At 37.3% G+C, this 23160-nt stretch overlaps 1 protein-coding gene across 4 annotated transcripts in view; it reads right to left on the reverse strand.

The window, feature by feature from the left end:
* GAS2 (growth arrest specific 2) overlaps positions 1-23160 on the reverse strand; it is a 126607-nt gene that overhangs the window by 84089 nt on the left and 19358 nt on the right. For all 4 annotated transcript variants that reach the window (XM_046638498.1, XM_046638497.1, XM_046638499.1 and 1 more), the window contains exon 3: positions 22546-22667. In XM_046638498.1, coding sequence (XP_046494454.1) covers positions 22546-22667 — 122 coding nt within the window. The remainder of the gene's footprint in view (positions 1-22545; positions 22668-23160) is intronic.

The raw sequence follows: 23160 nt of genomic DNA on the forward strand, positions 1-23160 counted from the left end.
TTTAAATTTTATTTCATTTTAATCAATTTAAATTTAAATAGCCACATGTGGCTTGTGGATATCGTATTAGACGGCACATTAATAACAGGGAAAGCAAAGCCGTTATCTGGGGGTTTAGAGAGTCCAATACTCGACCACTTGACTAGTTTCCCTCGAACAAGTATCACCCTCATGTCTTTCAATTCCCCTCAAATCCAAGAGTTCCTCCAGATACAGTTATCGAGACACACAACTATGTTGATCATTTTCAGTTTACTTATATGCTGCAGAGTTCACATATGTTATTCCTAGTTATGGTGTCGTGGGTGTTACAGCTTTAAAAGAACAGTGGTGACTAATTCTATTTGTAATACTTACGAAAATCTACACTTAGAGACCCAGGATCTTATTTATCATTATACTGCCACATTGCCAAACCCAGTGCCTTACACATAAGCCATACTTAGCGATTGTTTTCTGAACCATACGGTGGCTGCGAAAGGAGGGAATTAACATTGTAAGTGCCTACCATGCTCTAGGCACACAAAACTTACTTTCATATGGCTTATCCTATTTAATTCTCAAAAAACGACACCACGAATTGGGTAGGTAACAGTATCTCCATTTTCTGAGATGGAAAACTGAGCTCATACAGAGTTCAAATCAAACCACTCAGGCTCTCACACCTACACAGTCCTAACCGGCCCATGGCTGCTCACCAACGTCTGGAATTTAATATACTTCAGCATTTGATTTATTTCCCAATTTTTGGCAGGGTAACATTAAAATAAAGAATTATTTTCATATTCTCTCTCACCTACTAAAACTAGAAAAAAAAATGGAGAAAATGGCATCTTTCGTTCTCCATATGCAGTGAACTGAAAATTTAATACTAGTAGTTTAAATGACCCATTCTTCACAAAAATTTGAGACAAACTACTCCCCTTGATTACATCAAGTAGACATTTCAGATATAAAACAGAAGAGGTATATAAAAGAAGACGTGGAAATTGCCAAGAACTAATATTTTTCCTTTTCCAAAGGGTATATAGAATGTACTGCTCAAATATGCAGACAATAAAGTCACTCCTTCCATGATGGAATTAATGTTTCCACTGTATCCTCTTGCCACTTTTAGTTTCACTATAAATTTTATTGAAAAAAAATCTCTGTCAAAATTATTTCATTGAACATTCAAGGTATTTAAATTTAACTAGAAGTGGCTTTAGAAAGGATAAAAATACATTCTTCAAGATCGAAATTATTGAAATTAAGAACAGGGGAAACATTCTTTCTGGTACCATCAACCTCTCCTGAGGACTCTGCGATAGGACCTCATGTCTCAGACGGAGCAAATATGGTTTAGTACAACAGCAACTGAACTCACTAGGATTGAATTCAAAATGGACTTGCCCTGTCCTTCCCCTCTTCAAGATATATTCCACTCCATAGAAAACAGGTCTTACAGCAAACTTGGGTGTAATCTTCAAGCTGTAATGCCATAAGAATATTCACATAACTAAAAGAGAAATATGGAAAAAAAAAAGGTTTCTCACAGTAGAATTCTGGTATGCTCTGTAAAATCATGAGGAAATCACTTAAATAATAAAGCTAGAAAATATGTTAAGTATTCGGAATTATCTGAAATTATCTTTGTCATAATATAAAATGATGTTGGAAATGCAAGTCAAGCCTAGCACTCAAAAGGTGAAGTGGACAAATAAAAATTTAAGATATAAATGAGCTGAAAGCTTATATGTCCACACAAAAACCTGCACACAGATATTTATAGCAGCATTATTCATAATTGCCAAAACTTGGAAGCAACCAAGATGTCCTTCAGTGGGTGAATGGATAAATACACTGTGGTACATCCATAAAATGAAATATTATACAGTGCTAAAAAGAAATGAAGTATCGAGTCATAAAAGTCATGGTAGAACCTTAGATGTACATTACTAAGTGGAAGAAGCCAATCTGAAAAGGCTCCACATTATATGATTCAATCTATATGACATTCTGGAAAAGGTGAAACTCCAGGGACAGGAAAATGATTAGGGGTTAAGGAGGAGGGGGGGATGAATCATGAGATTCATCATACAGGATTTTTAGGGCAGTGAAACTATGCTGTATGATACTATAATGGTGGACATGTCCTTATACATTTGTCAAAACCCATAGAATGTACAACACCAAGAATGAACTCTAATGTAACTGTGTACTTTGAGTGATGATGATGCCTCACTGTAGGTTCATTAATTGTAAAAAGTATACCACTCTGTTGTACTTTCTGCTCAATTTTGCTACCAACCTAAAACTGCTCTAAAAATTAAAGTCTATAAAAGAAGTTATTATGTCATTGACAGTTGTTTAAGAAGCACCAAATGCTTCACAAAGGAGAAAAGATAGGAAGTTCAACAACAAATGCATTCTTTCCATTTTTATACACATTGTGCCTAATTTTACATATACATCCACGTAGGAATCATTATATAAATGCTATGCTACTACGAAAAGCTTCTGTTCTCTCAATTAATTGTTTACATATGACTAGACAAAGATTAGCTTCTTAAAAATTCCTAAAGTCTAATCCTACACTTAAAAATTCAGCTAATTGGCAGGGCTATCTAAAAATTTTAAACAGAAATTTAATCTGATTCAATTCAACGAGTCATTAGTAAATCAAAACTCGATGCCAGTTGTAACACTAGTCAGCCCTCAAAAACGGAAAAGGCCAAGGTTCTTTTCTGGAGGCCAGTGTCTTTGAGAACCAACTTAAAATTCATGACATCATATGGTAAGAATTACAATAGAAGTTTAAGTATATGATAAGAGTTTAAATTTAGTTCTTTGGGAAATTTAAGGGTGTACATTTAACTTTTGGGCAGGGTTGAGTAGGATCTTTATTGGAAGGCCTTACAAAGGAGCAGCAATTTACACAATTGGAGGATCTCAAGTGCTCACCAGGTATAAAAGAGAATGGTCAGGTATTCCATAAACTGAAACACCTGCCAGAGCTTGACCAAGCACAGGTGTTCTGGATGATACAGAATGCACGTGGAGGAAAAAATGAGACCAGAAAGGTCAACTGGGCCAGGATCACAAGGGGTACTTTATGCCTAACAAGAATTTCTCATATTATAATCTCAATGAACGGTTATAAACTCAAACACCCAAAAGAGGCCAGGCAAATTAAATAAAAGAACAAAACGGGGGCAGGCCCTGTGGCCAAGTGGTTAAGTTCATGCACTCCACTTAAGTGGCCCAGTGTTCACCACTTCGGATCCTGGGCACGGACATGGCACTACTCATCAAGCCATGCTGAGGTAGGCATCCCACACAGCAGAGCCAGAAGGATCTACAACCAGAATATACAACTATGTACTGGGGCTTTGGGGAGAAGAAAAAAAAAAGATTGGCAACAGATGTTAGCACATGCCAATCTTTAAAAAAAAAAAAAAAAAAAAGAAGGAAATGGCTAGCTCCAGGGGACTATGAGGAGTGGTGGGGATTGTGGAACTCTGAAGCTCATGCCGTGTCCAGGAGAGGCAGCAATATTTACTTTAGTTCTAATTCGTTCTTACCATAAAGAAATGCAATCCCACTGTTGTTAGCTCTTACAATTTTTCAGAAGAATTTGGAAATCCAGGTATTTTAATGTGAAAATCCTCTGATTTTGAACAATTGGATCTACAGACAGATATATGTGGCTGCCTGCCTACAAACTCAGTGTTCATAATGGGGAGTAATGAAAGATCTTAACGTTTTACACTAAGAAGCAACCCAATTATATGTGTGCTTTGGAAAAATAATTACATCATTTGTTGTCAAGGCTGGGTTGAAGGAATGAAGAAAGATTTTTAGATAATTCTGGAAGTAAAAAACTAGTGATTTCTTTTTCTTTTGCACCTTTATCTTCACAGCTAGAGTAGCAAGACTGGAAGAGTGAGATTTCAATATGAGGAAGAAACACTTTTCTGCGAATATGACAGATTTCACAGAGAAAGACGTGTTGGAGACCAGGCTCTCAGTGACGACAGGCTCTCAGATTCTCAACAAAATTAACAGTAATTGTTAATTATTAATTAATTATAGGAGCTCAAACAAATTGATGATAGTTTTGAAAGTGTTTTTGAGAATGTATGCCAGGTTTTTGTGTCCTTCCTACCCTCAAGGAATTACCTTAAGGGAATACACAAGAAAATTCTTTTAAATTGTATCTTGACTTTTTCCTTTCCAATAAATATTCTGTACATACTAAGATGTAACAATTTATAATTATTGGCAGCAAATTTTGAGTTCACAGAATTACTGGTTCTAATATATTAGTTAAAACTACTTTTTGGTACCCATCTATAAAAAATCCAGCACAGAAAAACATTTCTCATAAGTCCAGAGATTGTGATATGGATTCCAGGAAACCCAATCTATTTTAGTGGCTAACAGATTTCCAAACACTTTTTGAGCAAAGACTGTTTTGTTTTGTTTTTTGGTAACTCCACTATGCTACAGATTTTGGCCACACCATAAGTGCCATCAATTCACTGAGGATATCTCCCTAGACTTTAATCAGTTTGAAACATGAGGATGTTAAACTTTTGGGAATTCAAGGGGGAAAATCTTAAGCCTTGGAACTGAAACTTGCTAGCACTAAGACCTAGTGACCAAGAACAAGTACTTAATCTTATTTAACCTTTTGGAACTTCAGGACCATCATATGTAACATGTCTTGAGGATTAAATAAGATGTTTTGGAAAGCGCCTAATACCAATCTGAGACCATAGTTCATACTCAATTAATGTTAATTTTTCAAAATACATGTCTACTTTCAGTTCTATTTACAAAGAATGCCCTGGTGAGAGTTGAAAAATAGTTACACCATCATGTCTGTAATTACTGTAACAAGCCCACATATGTAGGAAAAAAATTTTTTAAAGATGCTTCACATTTGTCTGGTGATTTAATTATAATTTGTTTTTATCCATCTTCTAATTTGTTTCACCACCATGTGCATTCGTCCTTGTTCTCTACACTCTCATCAGGGTGGACTTTTCAAAAGGCAGACTTAGCTTCCCAGTGCTTTCAGGATAAAGGCAAAGCTCCTGCAATATGGCTTCCAAGGTTTGTGTTAGCCTGGCTCCTCCCTGCTGACCTAGGGAGGTCCCTTGCTCTCTCCTATGGGCACACCATGGTGGGGTCTCACTCTGCATACTCCCCACGCTCACTCCCACCACACAGCCCTCACCCACAGCTGTTCTCTCTGCCTTTCCTATAACTTGATGCCCGACTAGGTCCCAATCCCAGATGAAGGATTGCTTACCCCAAAACACCACCCCTCACACTTCTTTATAAGTGGTTAAAATCCACATTGTTCCAGGGCTTCTGCTGCTGATTCCTGCATGTCATTAATTGATGAGCAACTCCCTCCTTCAGACTGTTTAGTTCCATGAAGTATGGAACATGTCTGGTTTTGTTCACCATTTTATCTCTGGCATCTAGTACAATTCCTATCAAATAGTACTTATGGGATATTTTTTGAATTAATACTGTGGGGGATCAGAATTGGCCACCCCAAAATGTGTCTTTGGCTTGATTATTTTTAAGAACAAAAGATTCTGAAAGAAACTTTGACATTTCCCCTAATTGCCTAAAAGAATTTAAGATAGAAGTTCTGTTCCAGGACAGGCCCTCACCATGGATAACTCTGGGTATGGCCGACTGGGAGGATCCTCACTAAGCCCATTCTCATCAAAGTTCTCCCTCTTGGGTCACATTTTCTACAGATGGCCCAGCCAACATTTGGTTACCAAACGTTTGCTTTTCCATCTCCATGTGAATTGCCCTCCTCCTCCTTTTTTTTTTTTTTTTTTTTTGGTGAGGAAGATTGGCCCTGAGCTAACATCTGAGCCAATCTTCCTCTCTTTTGTATGTGGGATGCTGCCACAGCATGGTGTGATGAGTCATGCATAGGTCTGCACCTGGAATCCAAACCTGCAAACCCCTGGATGCCGAAGCAGAACGTGCAAATGTAACCACTATGCCATCAAGCTAGCCCCTGCCTTCCTCCCCTTTGAAGTCCCAAACCACTACCCCCAACATCCTCCTTTGTCCTTAGCTGAAGATGGTATCTAAGGTGGTGGCTTCCACCATTTTGATGAGGTACTCAGATTTCCTGGGTTTCACCCATGTATACACGTTATTAAACTTTGATTCTCTCCTCTTATTCTGTCTCGTATCAATTTAATTCTTAGACCAGCCAGAAGGACCTAGGGGGAGAGGAATAGTTCTTCCTTCTCAACAGTACAAATCTGAGCGTTGCTAAGAAATATATATCATCTCCATCGAGGGGCAGCAGAGTGGAAAGGTTACAGGCACAAACTTTGGAGCTAGACTACCTGGGTTTGAATCCTGGATTTTCACTTGTTACTTGCATTACTTCAGGAAGTAACTTAACTTCATCTGTGACATGGCATAATAATGGTGTCTACATCATAGGGTTGCTGTCAGGGATGGATGAGTTTATATGGGAAGTTCTTGAAATAACACCTGGCACATAGTCAAGTTTAAATATGTGTTTGTTAGAAAACTGAAGCCAAGGGAGGTTTAAACACATATACAAGATTCAGCCTGGGGCTTCAATTGAACCTCTCTGGGATTTTAATGGTCACTGAAACACAAAAGGCATAATCTCAAAAATACCCCTCCTTGCCAATGACACGTCTTACCATCTGGGATATCTATCAAGTCGTGATAGCTCTCCCTCCAACACAATTTCCTTCTTTTAGTTTTCTCCCCTCATCATTGTCATTTTTAAAACTCCACAAATCATAGTATAGCTTTGATTCCCTTAACCCTTTCTACTGTGGCCAATAAGTCACCAACCCAGATCATCGTTATTTTCAGGTAAACACATCTTCCATTATCCTGCCCCTTTCAATATAGGATTGACACCCTTACTCTAACTCCTTTAATATCTCATGTCTGAATAAATGCAGAAACTTCACAAAATGTCCCTCCTGTCTTCAGCCTCAGATCTCTCCAGCTCAGCCTGCACAGCAGCATCATGTTAATCCTCCTACATTTGAGGCTCTCAGTCTCCACTCACTGCCTACATAACAAGGTTCAAACGTATGAGCCTTGCAGCTATGAGGCCCGCCACCCTCACCAGTCCATGAGCCAGAAGTCCTCCTCACAGGCTCTCCACATCAACCATGTTACGCAATTCACCATCCCTAGAATATGCTTGTATTTTTCCAACTTCAATATTTGGTTCATTCACTAGGAATTTCCACTGCATTTGCTTTTCCTCTCTGTCCATCTATTTGCAGCAGGTCTAGGGATTAAATTCCCTGCTTCCGTGCAACTTCTCCAGGCCCCCTAACAAACTGACTTGCTTCCCGAACCCTGTAGAATCTACTGTCTTTATCAGCAGATGCCAAAGTACAATGGTGTGTTTCAATCAATCAGCTAAAACTTAAGTCTACAGATGTTTGTAACTAAAAACAAGTATTGATCCCACAGGTTATAACTGAATATCTTTTAGGACTATGACAATTAAGGCATATATTCAAGGTTATCTCCAGAGTACCCCCTTACTCATTTGTTTATATTTTTTTCTTGAGCAGAAATGAAAGGAGTGGGGTGACATGGAGCCCACCAGGCTCATAACACTTAGGTACCTCTGGGGATATACTGCACATGCGCATAGGAACCCATGATCCTCAATTCTACTGTTCCCCTGCCTTTCCAACTGCAAAATAAAGCACCACTGTCCACCCATTTCTTCACATAGGAAACTCTGGACCTTTCTACCCCATTCATCACCAAATCCTGCCAAGCCTGCTAAGGGGAGCAGAATATGCCACTTTGGCATATTGATTATTTTGAATTAAAGGTACTTGAGAAACAGCTGGTGCAAGAAGGATGCTCTCACCCACTTTGTCCCTCTGAAAGCACGAGATAAATCTCCGGTGTGAAAGGCATCATACTGTGCCAGGAGGGTAGAAGGCATCCTGCACCTCCACATCCAAGGGCTTTCGCATGTGCTATTTTCTGTATTTGGAACCCTCTGGATTCCCTCTCTGTCTGGCTAATTCCCATTCTTGCTTCAGAATAATGTAAAAATCCTTTCTACAACTCCAGGTTGTCCTCTTAAAGCCATTCGTGCACATGCACTTTCCCACGCTTACACATAACAGCTGTAATCCACTGTTTGCCTAATTATTAGCTAATGTTATTCTCCTTTCCCTGCTACTCCACAAGGTAACTCGTCCTGCATATTTTAAGTTTTCAATAAATATTTGTCGAGTAATTGATTGTCATCAATATAATGTATGTTATGGTGATACAAAGTTTGAGAACCACTGGTATATATCATTTTTTGAGCATTTATCATTGATATCTCTATTTTTATATATTCATATTTTATTTACTTAACTAGACTGTAAGCCCTTTGAGAGGAGACAATAATGCTTTACTCTTCTTTTTATTTATCAGCATTTTAAACACAGTTAGCACTCAATAAATGTCTATCAGTTGAAATTTCCCGAAGAGCATCCTTGAAAGATACTTTCTCTAGGGTGGTCAGGGAAGGCATGGGCCAAAATATAACATTTGAACAGAGACCTGAAAGGAGTAAGGAGCAAGTCATACACCTATCTGAGGAAAGAATACTCTAAGAAGATAGAAAAAGAAGTGCAAAGGCCCTGTGGTGGGTGGGACCTGCTTGTTGGGTTCAAAGAACAGCAAGGAGGTCAGTACGGCTGCAGCAAAGTGGGATGAGGGGAAAGTCATAGGAAGTGAGATCAGATAGTTAGTTGGGGAATAGAGGTTGTAGGAACTTGCAGACAGTCATAAAGATATTGGCTTTTGCTCAAAGTAAGTTGAGGTGCCACTGGAGAATTTTGAGCTAAGAAGTGACGTGATCTGATACATTTTAAATTATTTGATGATTTAATCCGTGTTAAAAGCTTACTCTGACCAGCACAGAATAAGTATATAGTAAATGTTGGCTTTATTATCATATCCATGGTATTCATTAAGTCTGAGAAAAAAGATCAGTATCTACTTTTCAATCTTTAATCAATGTTTAAATATAGCAAACAGGACAACATGGGACAAAATATGGTTTTTGGTTCCTCATTTATAACATACAATATATATAATTTGTACATATTTATTTATATATATTTGCACACACATTGATTATATAGGTAAGAATATGAAGATTAATCTCTCCTGTCTTAATTCTCCCACTGTACTTTATTTAAAATCTGTTTATCCTGAGCTTTGTATGTTTATGACAATATTCTTCACTAGGTTGTGATCATCCAGAACAAGCCTTCGTGAACTTGAGAGGAGCAAAAAATTCTCTTTATTTTTATTTTCCTCTAACCAAATTTTAATATTCCTTTATTACGAATGTAATCAAACTCTAGTAGCTTTCTTACCAATAGGAATTGTAGACATTTTCATTTGGCATTACAAATGCTGCTGATATCTGGAAACAGTGGGTTTACTTTCTGCTGTATGTTAAAACTACAGGATTTTTTAGAACCAATGCCAAATTAATAAAAATAAGCAAATATATTGCTTCTTTATGTTTAACCTGTGCTTTAATATTTAACGTTGTACTAACTATATTTCAATATAATTGATTCCCTTTATTTGTATGTGTAACCCTGTATGTTTCATTTCATGTATTTAAAAACACCATTATGAGAAGAGAGGCATGGTATAAAAACAAGTATTCCTGACCTAGAAGGAAGGGTCTATGACTCATTCACCTTCATGTCCTTCATAACATCTTGTCCAAAATAGACTCGCAGGAGATTTCCTGAACTTATTCAGACTTTAGTTGGTTAACTCCCATTTTAGGGTTCCTTTCTTCTTTTTCACTTCCAAGTGTTAATTCTTTTTAACAATTGTTGACTGAGCTAAGTTTTTGTTTTTGTTATTTTTTAAATTTTGGCTTCCAGGTACACGCAATGCTAGATTATCTATTTCTTAGACGGGGCTAATAGATGCTAGCAAGGCATCCACTAGACAAGCGGCCTAGGCTGGTGTGAAATTAGACATGACTAGCAACGTAATATGAGCACAAAATACATACGGCTCCATGCATGACATGTAATGCATTTTCAAACTGCTCAGTGAAACAATAGAAGGTATTCATGGAGTCAGCCCGCAAAAGCTTAAGACACAGTTGAAGAGCTCTATATACTGTAAACTCAATTACCTCATCTAAAAACATTATGCCATTACTCTGTAATGTACCAGTACCACACACCTCGGACCACACACACATCAATATGGTGAGTACTTACATTTTAAATCACTTAACAATCCTCAGACATTTTTAAATTAAAAAGGAACACTTCTCTCTAATTTTCAGTCCCTTACACAAGGCTCTTGTTATAAAATCTGTAAGTGCTCTACTTTAAGAAATGGCATGCAGATTCGTTATTGATTTGTTTAAATGACCTGAATTTCTCCAAAGCATTTAGCAACAGCTCATTTTAAAATAATTAATTTCTACTTTCCATATGCTGAGGGTGACTTTTCTTGACATAGTAATCTATATCCACAGTGCTTTGAAACAGCAGTGACCACAATTAGTGCTATCGAATATCGTGAAAACAGTTCCCATTTACAGTGCTTTTACAATCCTGTCCCGCCCGAGTGCCTGCGTGCGCTTAAAAGCAGGATGTGAGCCTGTCAGTGGAAGAGATGATGTCATCATGGAAAAATCCCATCAGGTTTAATGTAAATGAAAAATGTGTGTGCGTGTGTGTGTGTGTGCGCCCCCTTCTTCTAATCCAGAATCTCTTTTAATATTTTTTCATGCTTTCTGGAATTTCAATTCAACTCGTTTTATTTTTAGTCTTAGGCTTCACATGCTTTTAACTCGACCGTTATGTATACTAGCAAACAACAGCTTCCAGTCTGAACTTCTGAAAGAGCTTCTGAAGAATTATAATGGATGGTCCTTCATCAGCAGATTCGCATGAACTTGCAGCCTCTGAAACTTGGCAAATTTCTAGGTTCCATGCTGCCACCTGGTCTTTCTCCTCTCCCCCTTGCTCTGGAATGTGGGGATTCTTAGAGCACTGAATAGGGCTAGAAATAGCCTCTCTCACATCTCTGAGCTCAAAGAACTCAACAAAAGCCAACTCCAATAGGAAAATGACATCAGAATTTGGGAAAACAATGCCTTGCTCTCGCTCTCATAAAAAAGGCTGGCAATGACTGGCCTACAACACATAAGAAAGGAGCCAAAGATGATAACAGTAGATTGCATTTTACTCTCAGGTACTCTGAGAAGAATTCTCAAGTAATTCTGATTCTTTTCACTTGCTTCTTTGTTCATAAAAAGAAAGCCATTTCAAATATGAATGCTTGTCAGGAAGGTCAATTCCACACTTTGCACATGGTTATTTTCCATCTGGCTGGGACCTATACTCTTGTCCAAATAATTATAAGTATGTAAAGCCACAATGTAGTACAGCTTCTATTTCCACCTACAGATAAGTCAACAAACTTGATATTGTTTTAAGTAATTTTCCCAAAGAAGCTCAGCCCGCCTCTTGACACCAGCTTTCTCTGCCACCGTCCCAAAGAGTATAAGAGAGTGGCAATTCTTCAATGATTCATGGAGGACAATCAAATGAGAATAATTTAGATTTTGAGTTTGTGATAATAGAAAGTAAGATTAAAGGAGGTAATAATGGATGGGTAGTAGGAATGGTCAAATCAGTGTATTGAAACCCACTTAAAAATCATTGCAATAGGCCCATATATAAGCACTCTGGGCATTGTAATGTGTGTATAGTCATTATATTTTGTAAAGCATCTTTATTATTTTTAATTAATATACAATTTGATTTAGGAAGTAGATGAGACACACTCAAAATAAAATTTTTAAAAACTATGTGTATGAAAACTTTCAGTGTATACTACTATATGTTTAAGTTCTAGTCTAAATTCAACCACGTAATAAAACACTGCCTTTCTCTTATTCAATCTGTGGCTGCTTGAGATTAATTTTTTCAAATCTTTTTGTAAGCTTGATCTCAAAATTTATGTAATACCACATGCATTGTATTTCTCCATAATAGAGAGTAAATTCCATGAGTAGACTGTGTTGTCTTTGCCTCACTCTTTCTCACCACTAAAACATATGCACATAAATATCCATAGTAAATATAATCATCTCTTGTTCCTAACATATACTTATCAATATCTATCAAATTTGAGAATAATACATTTAAGTAGGACTCAATTATCACAAAATATTTGGAGTTCATAACATTCGATATTATTAAAGGTTAATAAAATGATGAACTTGCTATATTCCATGACCATCCTCATTTCCTTTTTGATTTATCCATTGGTTAATAAAGCACATTTTCAGAAAGCCAGTAGTAGCATTTGCTGCTCATTGTTCCTAAGCACCATAATTCTCTGATTCCCTCCTACAGTTTTACAGAAACTGCATTTTTACCTTGGTTTTTAAATAGTGTTTTGGTAGATGGCTAATTAGAGGCTCTGAGGAGGAACAATGGTTCCTATAGTTCCATTTCACTCACCAACTATTTTTATTGAACAAAAAAGGGGCAGTTATTGAGAAAAGATGCAAAAAAAAATCCCATGGTGATTTCACCTTTATGGTTCCTTCAGTAACTGAAAGACACAACATTTAATTACTGCAACAATACTTCGTTTCAGGTCAAAAATATCTCTTGAGAACCTGTTACATAAAAGGCCCTGCAATTATTCTTTTTCCTAATTCTCAATGGTGAGCAAATTCATAAAACCATTAGTTCTCACTCATCTGATCCTTATTTTATCGCAACCATGGCAAACACTATAAATAGGCCTTGAAAAATAATTCTACAATTGAATAAAACATTTGGATATTAATATGCTCATTTTTGTCAACATTTTTACCTTTACATAATGCTCTGAACTCAAATAATAACGCACCATGTGACTATATAATATCTGCAACTACCTAAATGACCAACGTCCTCCAGAATTCTCTTACTAACTAATTCAGACGTCCATGGTCTGTCACTTCAGCCGATCTTTTGTCCGCACTTTTAATGTCCTCAGATTCTTTTGCTTCTCCGAAAATTCTCCAGTCTTCCGTCTTCTCCATTGCTTAAAAGTCAACTTTGTTCCTCATGATTTTGAACATCAGTGACTTTTGAGCTAAGCAAAACCAGCAGAGGGAGGAATTTCAAACTTGGTGAGAATAAAAGGCTTCAGAATTAAAAACCAAGGATTGTTAAAACCCACTGAAAACAGCATTCTTGATCTACAAGTAAGTAACTACATCGGGTCATTCATTCTTTCATTCATTTATTCATCCAAGAACATATCTACTGAGCACCTATATGCCAGCTATTATGATGGACCTATATATGAATAAAGCGTAAACCATGTCTTCAAGGATCTTAGGGTCTAGTAAAGGGATAAAGACAAGAAAACAACTAAGTATAACAATATGGTACAGGTGCTCTGACAGATGGGGAAACCATAAATAAGGAGGCCAGTGCTACCTACACAGTACGAAGACCAAAAAGATGTCTCTACTCTTCCAGGATCCTTTCTCCCTTCCTATGGGAAATAATCCATCTCTCATTTCATTCAGTCTGAGTAAATGTCAATCAAGGTGAGGCCATGACCTGGTTAGGGAGTTGACTGTAATCACACTAATCAGATTCTCTCCGGCTAAAATTTGAATCCTGAGAGAAATCATAAAATAAACTTATGAGCACCCATATGTACCAAATACTACTCAGTGCTTATGGATATTAATTTATTTCGTCTTCACAACAACTTGATAAGATGGGTACTATTACTACCTACATGTTACAAATGAGGAAATTAAGGCACAGAGAAGTTAAGTAATTTTCCCATGCTAATAAATGGTGGAGTCATGACTGAAACCCAGGAAGTCTGGCTGCTGAGTCCACACTATTAGCCACTTCCGTTCAAAAAAAAAAAAAGGTTTAAAATGATTCCCTCTGACAGCAGGACTCAGAAGTGACTGCCCAAGTGTCTGTGCTTCATAACCATTGGAAATGGTATAAATCCGGAGCCCTGCAAGGCCTTTGGTTGTTATTTCTTTAGTACCAGCAAGTAAAGCTCAGGCATCAGGCCTCAGAAAAAGATAGGATACTTGGAGTTAGTGTTGAAGCTGATATTGGATCAAACTATGCAATGGAAAACTAGCAGCCCATGGTATCAGGCAAGGATTGGAGAATAAACCATTTTTGTGAGGTTTTAAGCTTATACTATTTTGGGGTCCTTTTTATGAAAAAGAATACAGGATTATGAATATAAAGCTAGATATGAAATTAAATATTTACTTAGGATAATAGAAGAAGGTACAACAAATTCATAACTTTTAAAAGATGATAAACACTAGAACTATCACAAAGTACAGAAAAACAACATAATATTTTTATTAATTAATTGCCTGACAGAACGCTATTTTTTTTTCCCTGTAGATTTTGGCTTTATACTTTTTGATTGCCTCTTCATAAACAATGAGTTAGAAATATTTTCATAGGGACACTAGAAAGATAATCCTATCTTTCTTTTAGCATGATTAATCAGAATAAGTCTTTTTTTTTTTTTTTAAGGAAGATTAGCCCTGAGCTAGCATCCATGCCCATCTTCCTCTACTTCATATGTGGGACGCCTGCCACAGCACGGTTTGATGAGCGGTGTGTAGGTCCATACCCGGGATCTGAACCTGAGAACCCTGGGCCTCCAAAACAGAGTGCATGAACTTAACCCCTATGCCACCAGGCCGGTCCCAGAGTAAACCTTTTGAACAGTTTAGAAAAATCTCTTTCAACCTCATAACTCATTACAGGTAAATATCATAAATTATGAAATTTACAAAAGTTCTGTTGTCAAGTTTGGAGAAATCTATCAAATTTCCTTCATACGTGAGCTTTTGGATGTGGAAGAAATTTCCACAGAATAGCTATTATATAAGGAACTCAAATAAGAACACGATTTGCATTTGGTACTGGCTCCTGTCCTTTGCTTAATTCCTGTCCCTTGATCAGTTCCTGTTCCCAAATGGCAAAGAGCCTAAATTCTTACCTTGGGGGAGAGGCATCAAGAGGAAGGGTAAGCTGGGACATGAAACAGCAAGCACTCCCTCTCAGGAAGTAGGGAGGGTACATGGGGGACTCCCCCACCCCTGGTATTCTCCCCGACAGGCTCAGAAAAAGCTATCCGTTAATGTGGACATTCCCAGAACCACTGCTCTGTCCTGAAAATCTCAGCTAGCCAGAGCCAGAGCTGACATCCTCCAGTGGGTCTCAAAGTCCTGTGCCTGGAGCAGGATTGATTCAGATCCGTCTCACAGCAAGACTCCTGGCCAACACAGGAATTCCTAGCCAACTAGCTGCATAGCCTCAACATACATTTAAAATATTGACTGCCACTAAGTGTATTATGGCAGAGTTTTTCTCTATGTATATAGGGTGTTAGACTGAGGAAAACAGGATGTAATTTAGATTTGCCAGAATGAATTGATTCCAACTGCACTAACTAGAATTCAGCGTGCTAGCACTGACAGCCACAGATGACCCTGTAAAAGTCTGCTAGATTTGCTAACACAAACATAGATCCAATGCTGGCCCACACTAAACGATGCTAAAAGGCAGGAAATCACTTGGTATAACATAGAGAAAGGAATTCAAAACTTGGAGAGGAAATGCTGCATGCACTTCATAATGTACACCTCACCTAAGCATACTGTTGACTGCGTCACTGAGTGGGGCCCAAAGAGGCTCTATTTTTCATTAGATGTGAAGAACAGGATGGTGAGGAAAGTTCCAGAATTTTTTCATGTGACTTTTCTCTCCAGAATGAGAATGCTGGTGACAGGAGTTCTCTCAATTTAACGTGAATAGAGATGCTCAGGGTGGCAGGAACAGATAGTGGCACCTAACCTCCAAAGGCCAGGTGGATGTGGTTGCCAGAACACAAAGAAGGCTTATCAAATCTCTCAGAACGACGTGCCCCAGGAGAGCTGACTGTGGGTTATTAATGACGGGGCCTTTAGATGTAAATTGAAAGGCACCTCCCTAAGTTCCTGATTTGTATAACAAAAACAGCTACGACAAAAAATAAGAGAATCTTTCTGAGAACCCAGACTAGAGCCAATTTATAGACCCAAGGTCCACTGACTGAAAGGAGTAATGACCTCAAATCTTCACTAAAAGCTTCTTTCTAATCTTCAAAGGGACCTGAACTGTTTACTATGCATTAGAGAAGGGGAAATGCCTTGTGGGGATCAGGTAACACATGGATTTTTGACCTAAGTTCACCTTACACTAAGGCTATTGTGCCTTTGAACACATCAGAGGTCATTTTTATACTTTTACCTGAATGTGTAATTGGCATGGATGTTCTCAGCAACTGTTGGCATTTATTCCCTGACATATGGAATAAGTTCTTATTTGCTAGAAGGCCGAAATAAAAGATCACAACTTTGAAAAAATCAAAGATTCACACTACTATCAATGACCCGAGCACGGCAAGGAAAGTGATTTCTATCACATCTGTGTTCAATTCGAGCCAATATGAAAGATGGATGGGACACGAAGAACAGCAGGGAAATTATAATGAAGTAACGGCTTCGATCAGAGCTGCTGTTCCAGATGTGGTCTTTTCACTGAAGTATGTTAGTAAATATCCTGGTACTTGGCATGCATCTACTGGTCTGGAACATGCAATTTTCTTAATCTTGGTAAATAGAAAACTCCAGAAGCAGTTTGCATACACTTGACAAAAATAACAGAACTCTTTTACTATCCTGTACATCAGCTCCAGCTCTGTGACATAACCTACAGGGACCATGGACATTTCAACATCACACAAGACATCAAACTCGCACAATATTTTGCTGATTTGATATTAAAGAACAGGAATAGTAGGAAAACTACAGGGCTTCATAAAACACATGCATTCCACAGGGTAGAAGATAATTCCAATGAGAACCCAGGAAGAGGGCTTTGCCAACTAAATGAGATTTGAGGGTCCAGTAGTAAGGACCATGTAGGAACATTGCCTTTTTTGTAAAGGACACCATGCAAATCTTCCTAGCTTGCCATCGTTGTCTGACGGAGGTTGAATCTCCATGTTGGGATACCAGTGACCCTGAAACTTGAGCTGTTTATCATGAACTTAGTACCAGATGGTCAACTTGGCCGTATTTCTAGTTGTTCCCAGCAATACTCTATCATCGAGTAGAAGTGTCACTCATGGGATTAGTTCAATTAGGTCTGAAGATCCAGGTCAATTCCATAAGCACATCATTCACGCCCTAGTATGCCTGCTTTTTCACATTGCTGCTTTTTTTTTTCTTATCCTGCGCATATAGCCCATATCAAGTCCCCGAAGATTAGATAGCTACAGGTGGAAAAAAAAGTCAAGCTCCTTTCCATATCATTCTATCTGATACACCAGCATTTACTGCTATGGCACTGAAACCCCACTGTGCCATAGCCCTGTAAGATGGTAGAGAATACAAACCCGCCTGGTGAGAAAAACATTAAGCAAGACATTTTATTGTCTCTAATCTAAAGATGAAAGATTTTCCAGGTGGTGGGGGACTTAGAGAAATGGTGACAAGTAAATTTAATTTCATACTGGGAAACAACTTACTTTAATGTATTTAAAGCTTGAAGGTAGTTATTTTTTTTAAATCCTGAGGAATTGGACACTATCGTTAACTTTTCCTTTTTTTTTTTTTCTTGTTTTCCCCTCAGTCTCAGGCAGCAAAATAACATATCAAAAAAAAAAAAAACCACATTTATTTCCATGTCATTACACCTATATTCCCTCCATCTTATCATGAGTTACTCTGTTGCTTTAATCTTTGCATTTCAAAACTATGAATTTAAGGGACACATAATTATTTTAGTTGTATAGCCAGATATTCATGATTCTAGATTAATCACAGCTGAAATTTTCTTTTCAAGAAAAATCTTTTATCTCTTCTACCATACTTTCTTGTTCTTTCAGCGAAATCAGGAGTAAACACAAACTTCTGGATTTCTCTGAAGTCAGTCTTGACAAGCTATTCTCTAAACAAAAATACGCTATTGTTTTTTGAGGGGAAAAACTCTAATCTTTATGTCTTATTGAATTCCTGGATGGCATCTCATCCTGAGGTATCGTGATCTTGCAGCTCCGAGAAGCGGCATTCTTGATGGGCAGCTGCAGTGTGGGCATCCTATCTGACTAGGATGTTCTTTCTCCCAAACAAGGACTGAATTCTACATTTAGACGGTGACTGTTGAGTTCCTTCCTTGGAGCATAATGCAGCATTCTACTAGGTAACAGAACTTCTTCTTTTTCTTTTCCCTTCATGTGCTTCAAACCTGCTCGAACCACCCAGGGCTCTTTGAAGTCAAAGGAAGCTCTGAACCCACGGAAACTCTGATGTCTGGTGCAGGGACTCCCAAGATAAATGAGACAAACAGAAAGGAATGTTAGGAGAAAAAGAGGTTGAGCCCTTTGAATATCTTACACCATCTTGATGTCCCAGTGGTTGGGAGAATATTGTACACAGATCAGCAAGTCATGACGGGTGGAAAAGGACAGAGTAAATATACAATAAGAAGAGGTTGATACAGTTGAACTCTATCTTGACCAGGAAATGAAAGTTCATACATCAATGCAACAATTATTCTGTTCTGATTGGAGATGCCAACTTTGAGTCAGGAAACTAAGGGTCAGAAGGCATAAAAACCAAACCCTGGACTTTTCACTTGTTTCGGTTTTCTCATCCTGATAGCATATTGGAAAGATAAGTTTTGTTTAGATTTTTGCCTTTAAAGATCCCCAGTTCCAGGAATATTAACATTTAGAGTTACAGTGCATTCTTCTATGGTACATACAAACTAACCGAAATCAAATTATACATTAAATTGCTGTCCACTGGTCTCGAATGCCTCTACCCAACGACTGCCTAATTCTGTGAAATCTCTGCCTTGCTTCCATGCAAAGTGAGACATGCAAAGGCTGAGATGAATCACTTATAACTCACAAACATACAGAGGCTGCTTCTTTTTTTTTTTTATTGATCTATTCATGCCCAGAAGGAAAGAATCACAGGATATAATTTGTTTTCATTCAGAGTATTTTATCAAGCCAGAATAGGATACAAGAGTCAAGCATTTATAACTAAAACATTGTAAACTGTGTAACATATTTGTTAAATTTACTTGCAAATATTAAGTGTTTAAATCACTCTCAATGCAGACATACTTCACACATACCAGGCATAACTTACTGGCGCAAATGTGTTTACACAGCTGTAAAATCCCCAAATTAACTATCAATCAGGAAAAGTAAAAATATTGCTATGAGAACAGGAATGTGAGATTTCAGCTGCTCGAAGAAAATTACAAAGGGATTCCTGTGACATGACTTTAGATGGCATCAAGTTTGTCACTGATTTTTTTTTTTTACATAATTCTGTTTTAACATCTCCCTAAACATAATAGTTTCACGAATTCAGCAAAGCTACTGACCAACTCATCTATCTTCACCACTATTGTCCCCAGATTTCAAAATGCTAAGGTAGAAAATAATTACACACACACATGCACACACACAAGCAGACTTAATATTGTATCATACAGGTTATTTATACTCAATTTGAAAGCTTCCTTTTTTTTTCCATGGGAAATATTCAATGGAAACTTAACTACCTGGGTTTTATCAAATCTATTCTTATTTAAATTTAGATTTAATAATAACAAAATGCTATACAATCTCATATAACATCTATTTCTATTTATTAACAAAAATGGATGGAAAACCATGAGTCTTTAGAAAACTATATTTATGAACAATAATAGCTATGAAGATATTAGCCATTTGGCTTCTCACCTTTTGAAAAGTTTCTCATAAAATGTAAGAAAGAAAAACTAGCCTTCTTTGCATTTTTCATATAGTAAGGCATATGCTATTTTGATTTAAGCTGCATATTGTTAGAGGTAAGTTGTGAAATATATAAAATCTGCCAAGGACACAGAAGGCAAGTCAGTCAAGAATAATTGTGTCAACTTCCAACTCAGATTAAATTTGATTTTTTGAGCATTGAAAGTGAGGTCACAAAGGGTATTTTTAAATCTATGCTTGTTCAATTGCCACAGTTGAGTTTTTATACTAAAATATATTTATCCTAATCAGAATAAATTTGAGCTTTATATTTGATTAAACAAATGGCTTAGAGTCAAGGAAGTATCTCAGGTCTAATGAAACCCCCTGTGGTTTTACTTACTTTGAAAGGAAAATTTTCTTTGTTTCTTTTTACACCTTATAGTATTAACATAAAAATGATATAATTTGAAATAAATGTTTCAGAGGAAAACACCTATCAAAATCTTGACCTGTAACTATTCTCAATATTACATACTATCATGGAGATTGGGGTAAATATACACATACTGGCAGAGAGTAGCTATCATGCTAACTATGAACATTTACAAAGCACTTATTTTTGTTTCTTCTAGTTTCTTCTAGTCAATCTAAAATTCTCATCAGGTCTCAACTCTTTCACAATAAGGAGGAGAAATAACATTTCTTTAGAGCCTTTTTTGTGCAATGCTTTCTAAAGGCATACATACGTCATAATTAATCTTATTTCACAGAGAAGGAAGCCAAGGTTCAGACATGTCCACTTAGTGAATAACAAAACTGGAACCCAAGCAAAATGTGCTCAATGTCAAAGCTTTTAAATGATAAGCTAACGTTTTGAGGTCTGTCTTACATTTGACAGTCTTAAAATTATAATTCTATTTGGGGATCTTAGTTTCTGTTTTAAAAAGCAAAAGCTTACAAAACAAACAAAACCAGAAAACTATGCACTAGCCTTAATGGAGCTGTTTATTCTATGTTACTGGGAAGGACTCAAGATCTTAACATTGAGGCAATGGGCTCTCTTTCTTCAACAATAAGCAATCCAAATAGAGGTTCCAGGATCTATGCAACAGTAAGATTATGCTCTCGAAAGAATCTGAGCACAGCATATTTTTTTCGTCTGTTAATTTTTTTAGGGTGAACTTTCTATACAAATTGTCCTCCGAATAGGCATGATGTTTTCTCATTGGTAAGGTGAAGTCGAGGCCAGTCACCTTACAATGGAAACTGCAGCCGAAGAGTATTTGTTTCCTAACAGTCCTAACGTTAAGTTTGACATGGAGCGTTTTCAGAAACATCTCCTCATGTCTATGCTACCATAGGGAACCACCATGAGAGAGCACTAGACTTGGAAAGAGGATGCCTACATCCTGTTCTTGTTTGGTCACTTACCAGCTGGCTGATCTTGCCCAAATCACTCAGATTGCATCTATCCAATAGAGAAGAAAAGAACTGAATGCAGTGGTTCCCAAACTGTGCTGCCCAGTGGAATCGGCCGCAGAGCTTTTTAGAAATCCCACTCCCCAGGCTGTTCCCCATAGGGGTTAGACCAGAATGTTCAGGCATGTTCAGGAGCCAGTGCTCAGGAGTTTTTAAAGATCTTCAGGAGATCCCAATGTACAGCAAGGCTTGGGAGCCACTCAATTGATTCATACTTTCATAGAGCTGCTTTTATGACAAAAAACAAAAAATGGAGGAGCTTTGTATATTATATAGCACTTTACAGAGAGATATAAAACACTATCCCCAAACTAGGCACAGTGCTACAAAAAATAATAATAATAATAAAAATGCATTGTTTTAGGGATCTTGCTCTTTTTTCAGATTTTAGTTTAGTAATCATTAAGCAACTATACGCAAATAATCAGTTTTACTTTTTTGCAGAAAGCTTAACAGTTGTTTTTTTATTTTTATTTTTAGCTGTCTTCAACATTATTTTATTTTTTGCTTAACTCTTTCCCTTCTCTACTAAAAATTAAGAAAAGTGTCATCTGTCTTGTTTCCTTCAAAAAATATCAAACACTACACTTTTATTATGTGTTTATAATAACCACAAAAGAACATTAGAACTAATGTGCAGAAAAGAAATCTGAACAGTCAGAGGAAAATAATTTTTCCAAAGTTACTTCATTCAATTCTACTGCTTGTTTAAAACAAACAAAAAATTATGCACGCCAGATATTTTGTTCCAACATTCTGCCATAACGACTGATTTGGAAACAAAGACCTTTTCAGTAAATCTTTCTTGCCCAGATTTTGCTTATTGCCTGATGACATAAATTATTTCTCTGCTAAATTTTTCATCGATAGATCAGATTCGACCAGTTTACACACAGTACTTGTTTTGTATTAATACCAACAATTTCCATAACCTTCCATTCAATTAGACTTACCAAAAGGATTGTGTAATTTAAGTAATTAGAGTTACTGCCTATTAACCTAATTAACACTGCCTAACTGAAAAGCACCCTCTGTGTTCTGTTGTTATTAGAGACATTAACATGTCCATTCACAACAAAATTCTCACATGAAACTCCATTCATAAGCAGCTACAAAGCGGATCCACTTCCTGACAGAGATTTTTGCCTTGGGATCTTTTACCTTTGTGGGCTTGTTAGCCTCCATGCTCTCTTTGAATTTCTCCTGCACAGTTTCTGCAAGTTGGCAGAGCAGGGCACCATTGTCCAATTTCTCCATGAAAGTTTCCGCTGTTATCTCCTTCCCTGCAAAGGCAAAAAGCAGCATTATATAAGCATTCCCCGACGCAAACGTGAAACGCACGCCAACGTATCTGATGCAGTTTTTATGACCGACATTTCTATTCCAGCCGAGTTACATATCTGAGATAGGAACTCACTGGAAAGGAGTTTCTTTGGAATTTTATGGTTTTTTTGGTTGCAAGAATCTCAACATTTATGTCTTCATAATAGAGTTTCAAGTGCATAAAAATTTTATTTCACATTAAAAGTGGCAAAATGATATGGGTGAAAGAGTCCCACCATTTAGCAATCAAGAGAAATAAAAACCAACCAATGAAACTCAAAGAGCCAGCTTTACCAATAATTATACAATTTGGCCTCTGAGAGTCATTTCACTCTCATCCTCAGTAGCCCATTCAATTACTGTGGCCTGCAAAGCAAGGGCACGAAGCAGAGCTGGTATTTCATGTTACATATGCATCTTTGATTACAAGAATGCCACAGCTTTCTTTCCTTT

The sequence above is a fragment of the Equus quagga genome, chromosome 14 (genome assembly GCF_021613505.1).
Source record: "Equus quagga isolate Etosha38 chromosome 14, UCLA_HA_Equagga_1.0, whole genome shotgun sequence".
In the NCBI taxonomy this organism is placed as follows: domain Eukaryota; kingdom Metazoa; phylum Chordata; class Mammalia; order Perissodactyla; family Equidae; genus Equus; species Equus quagga.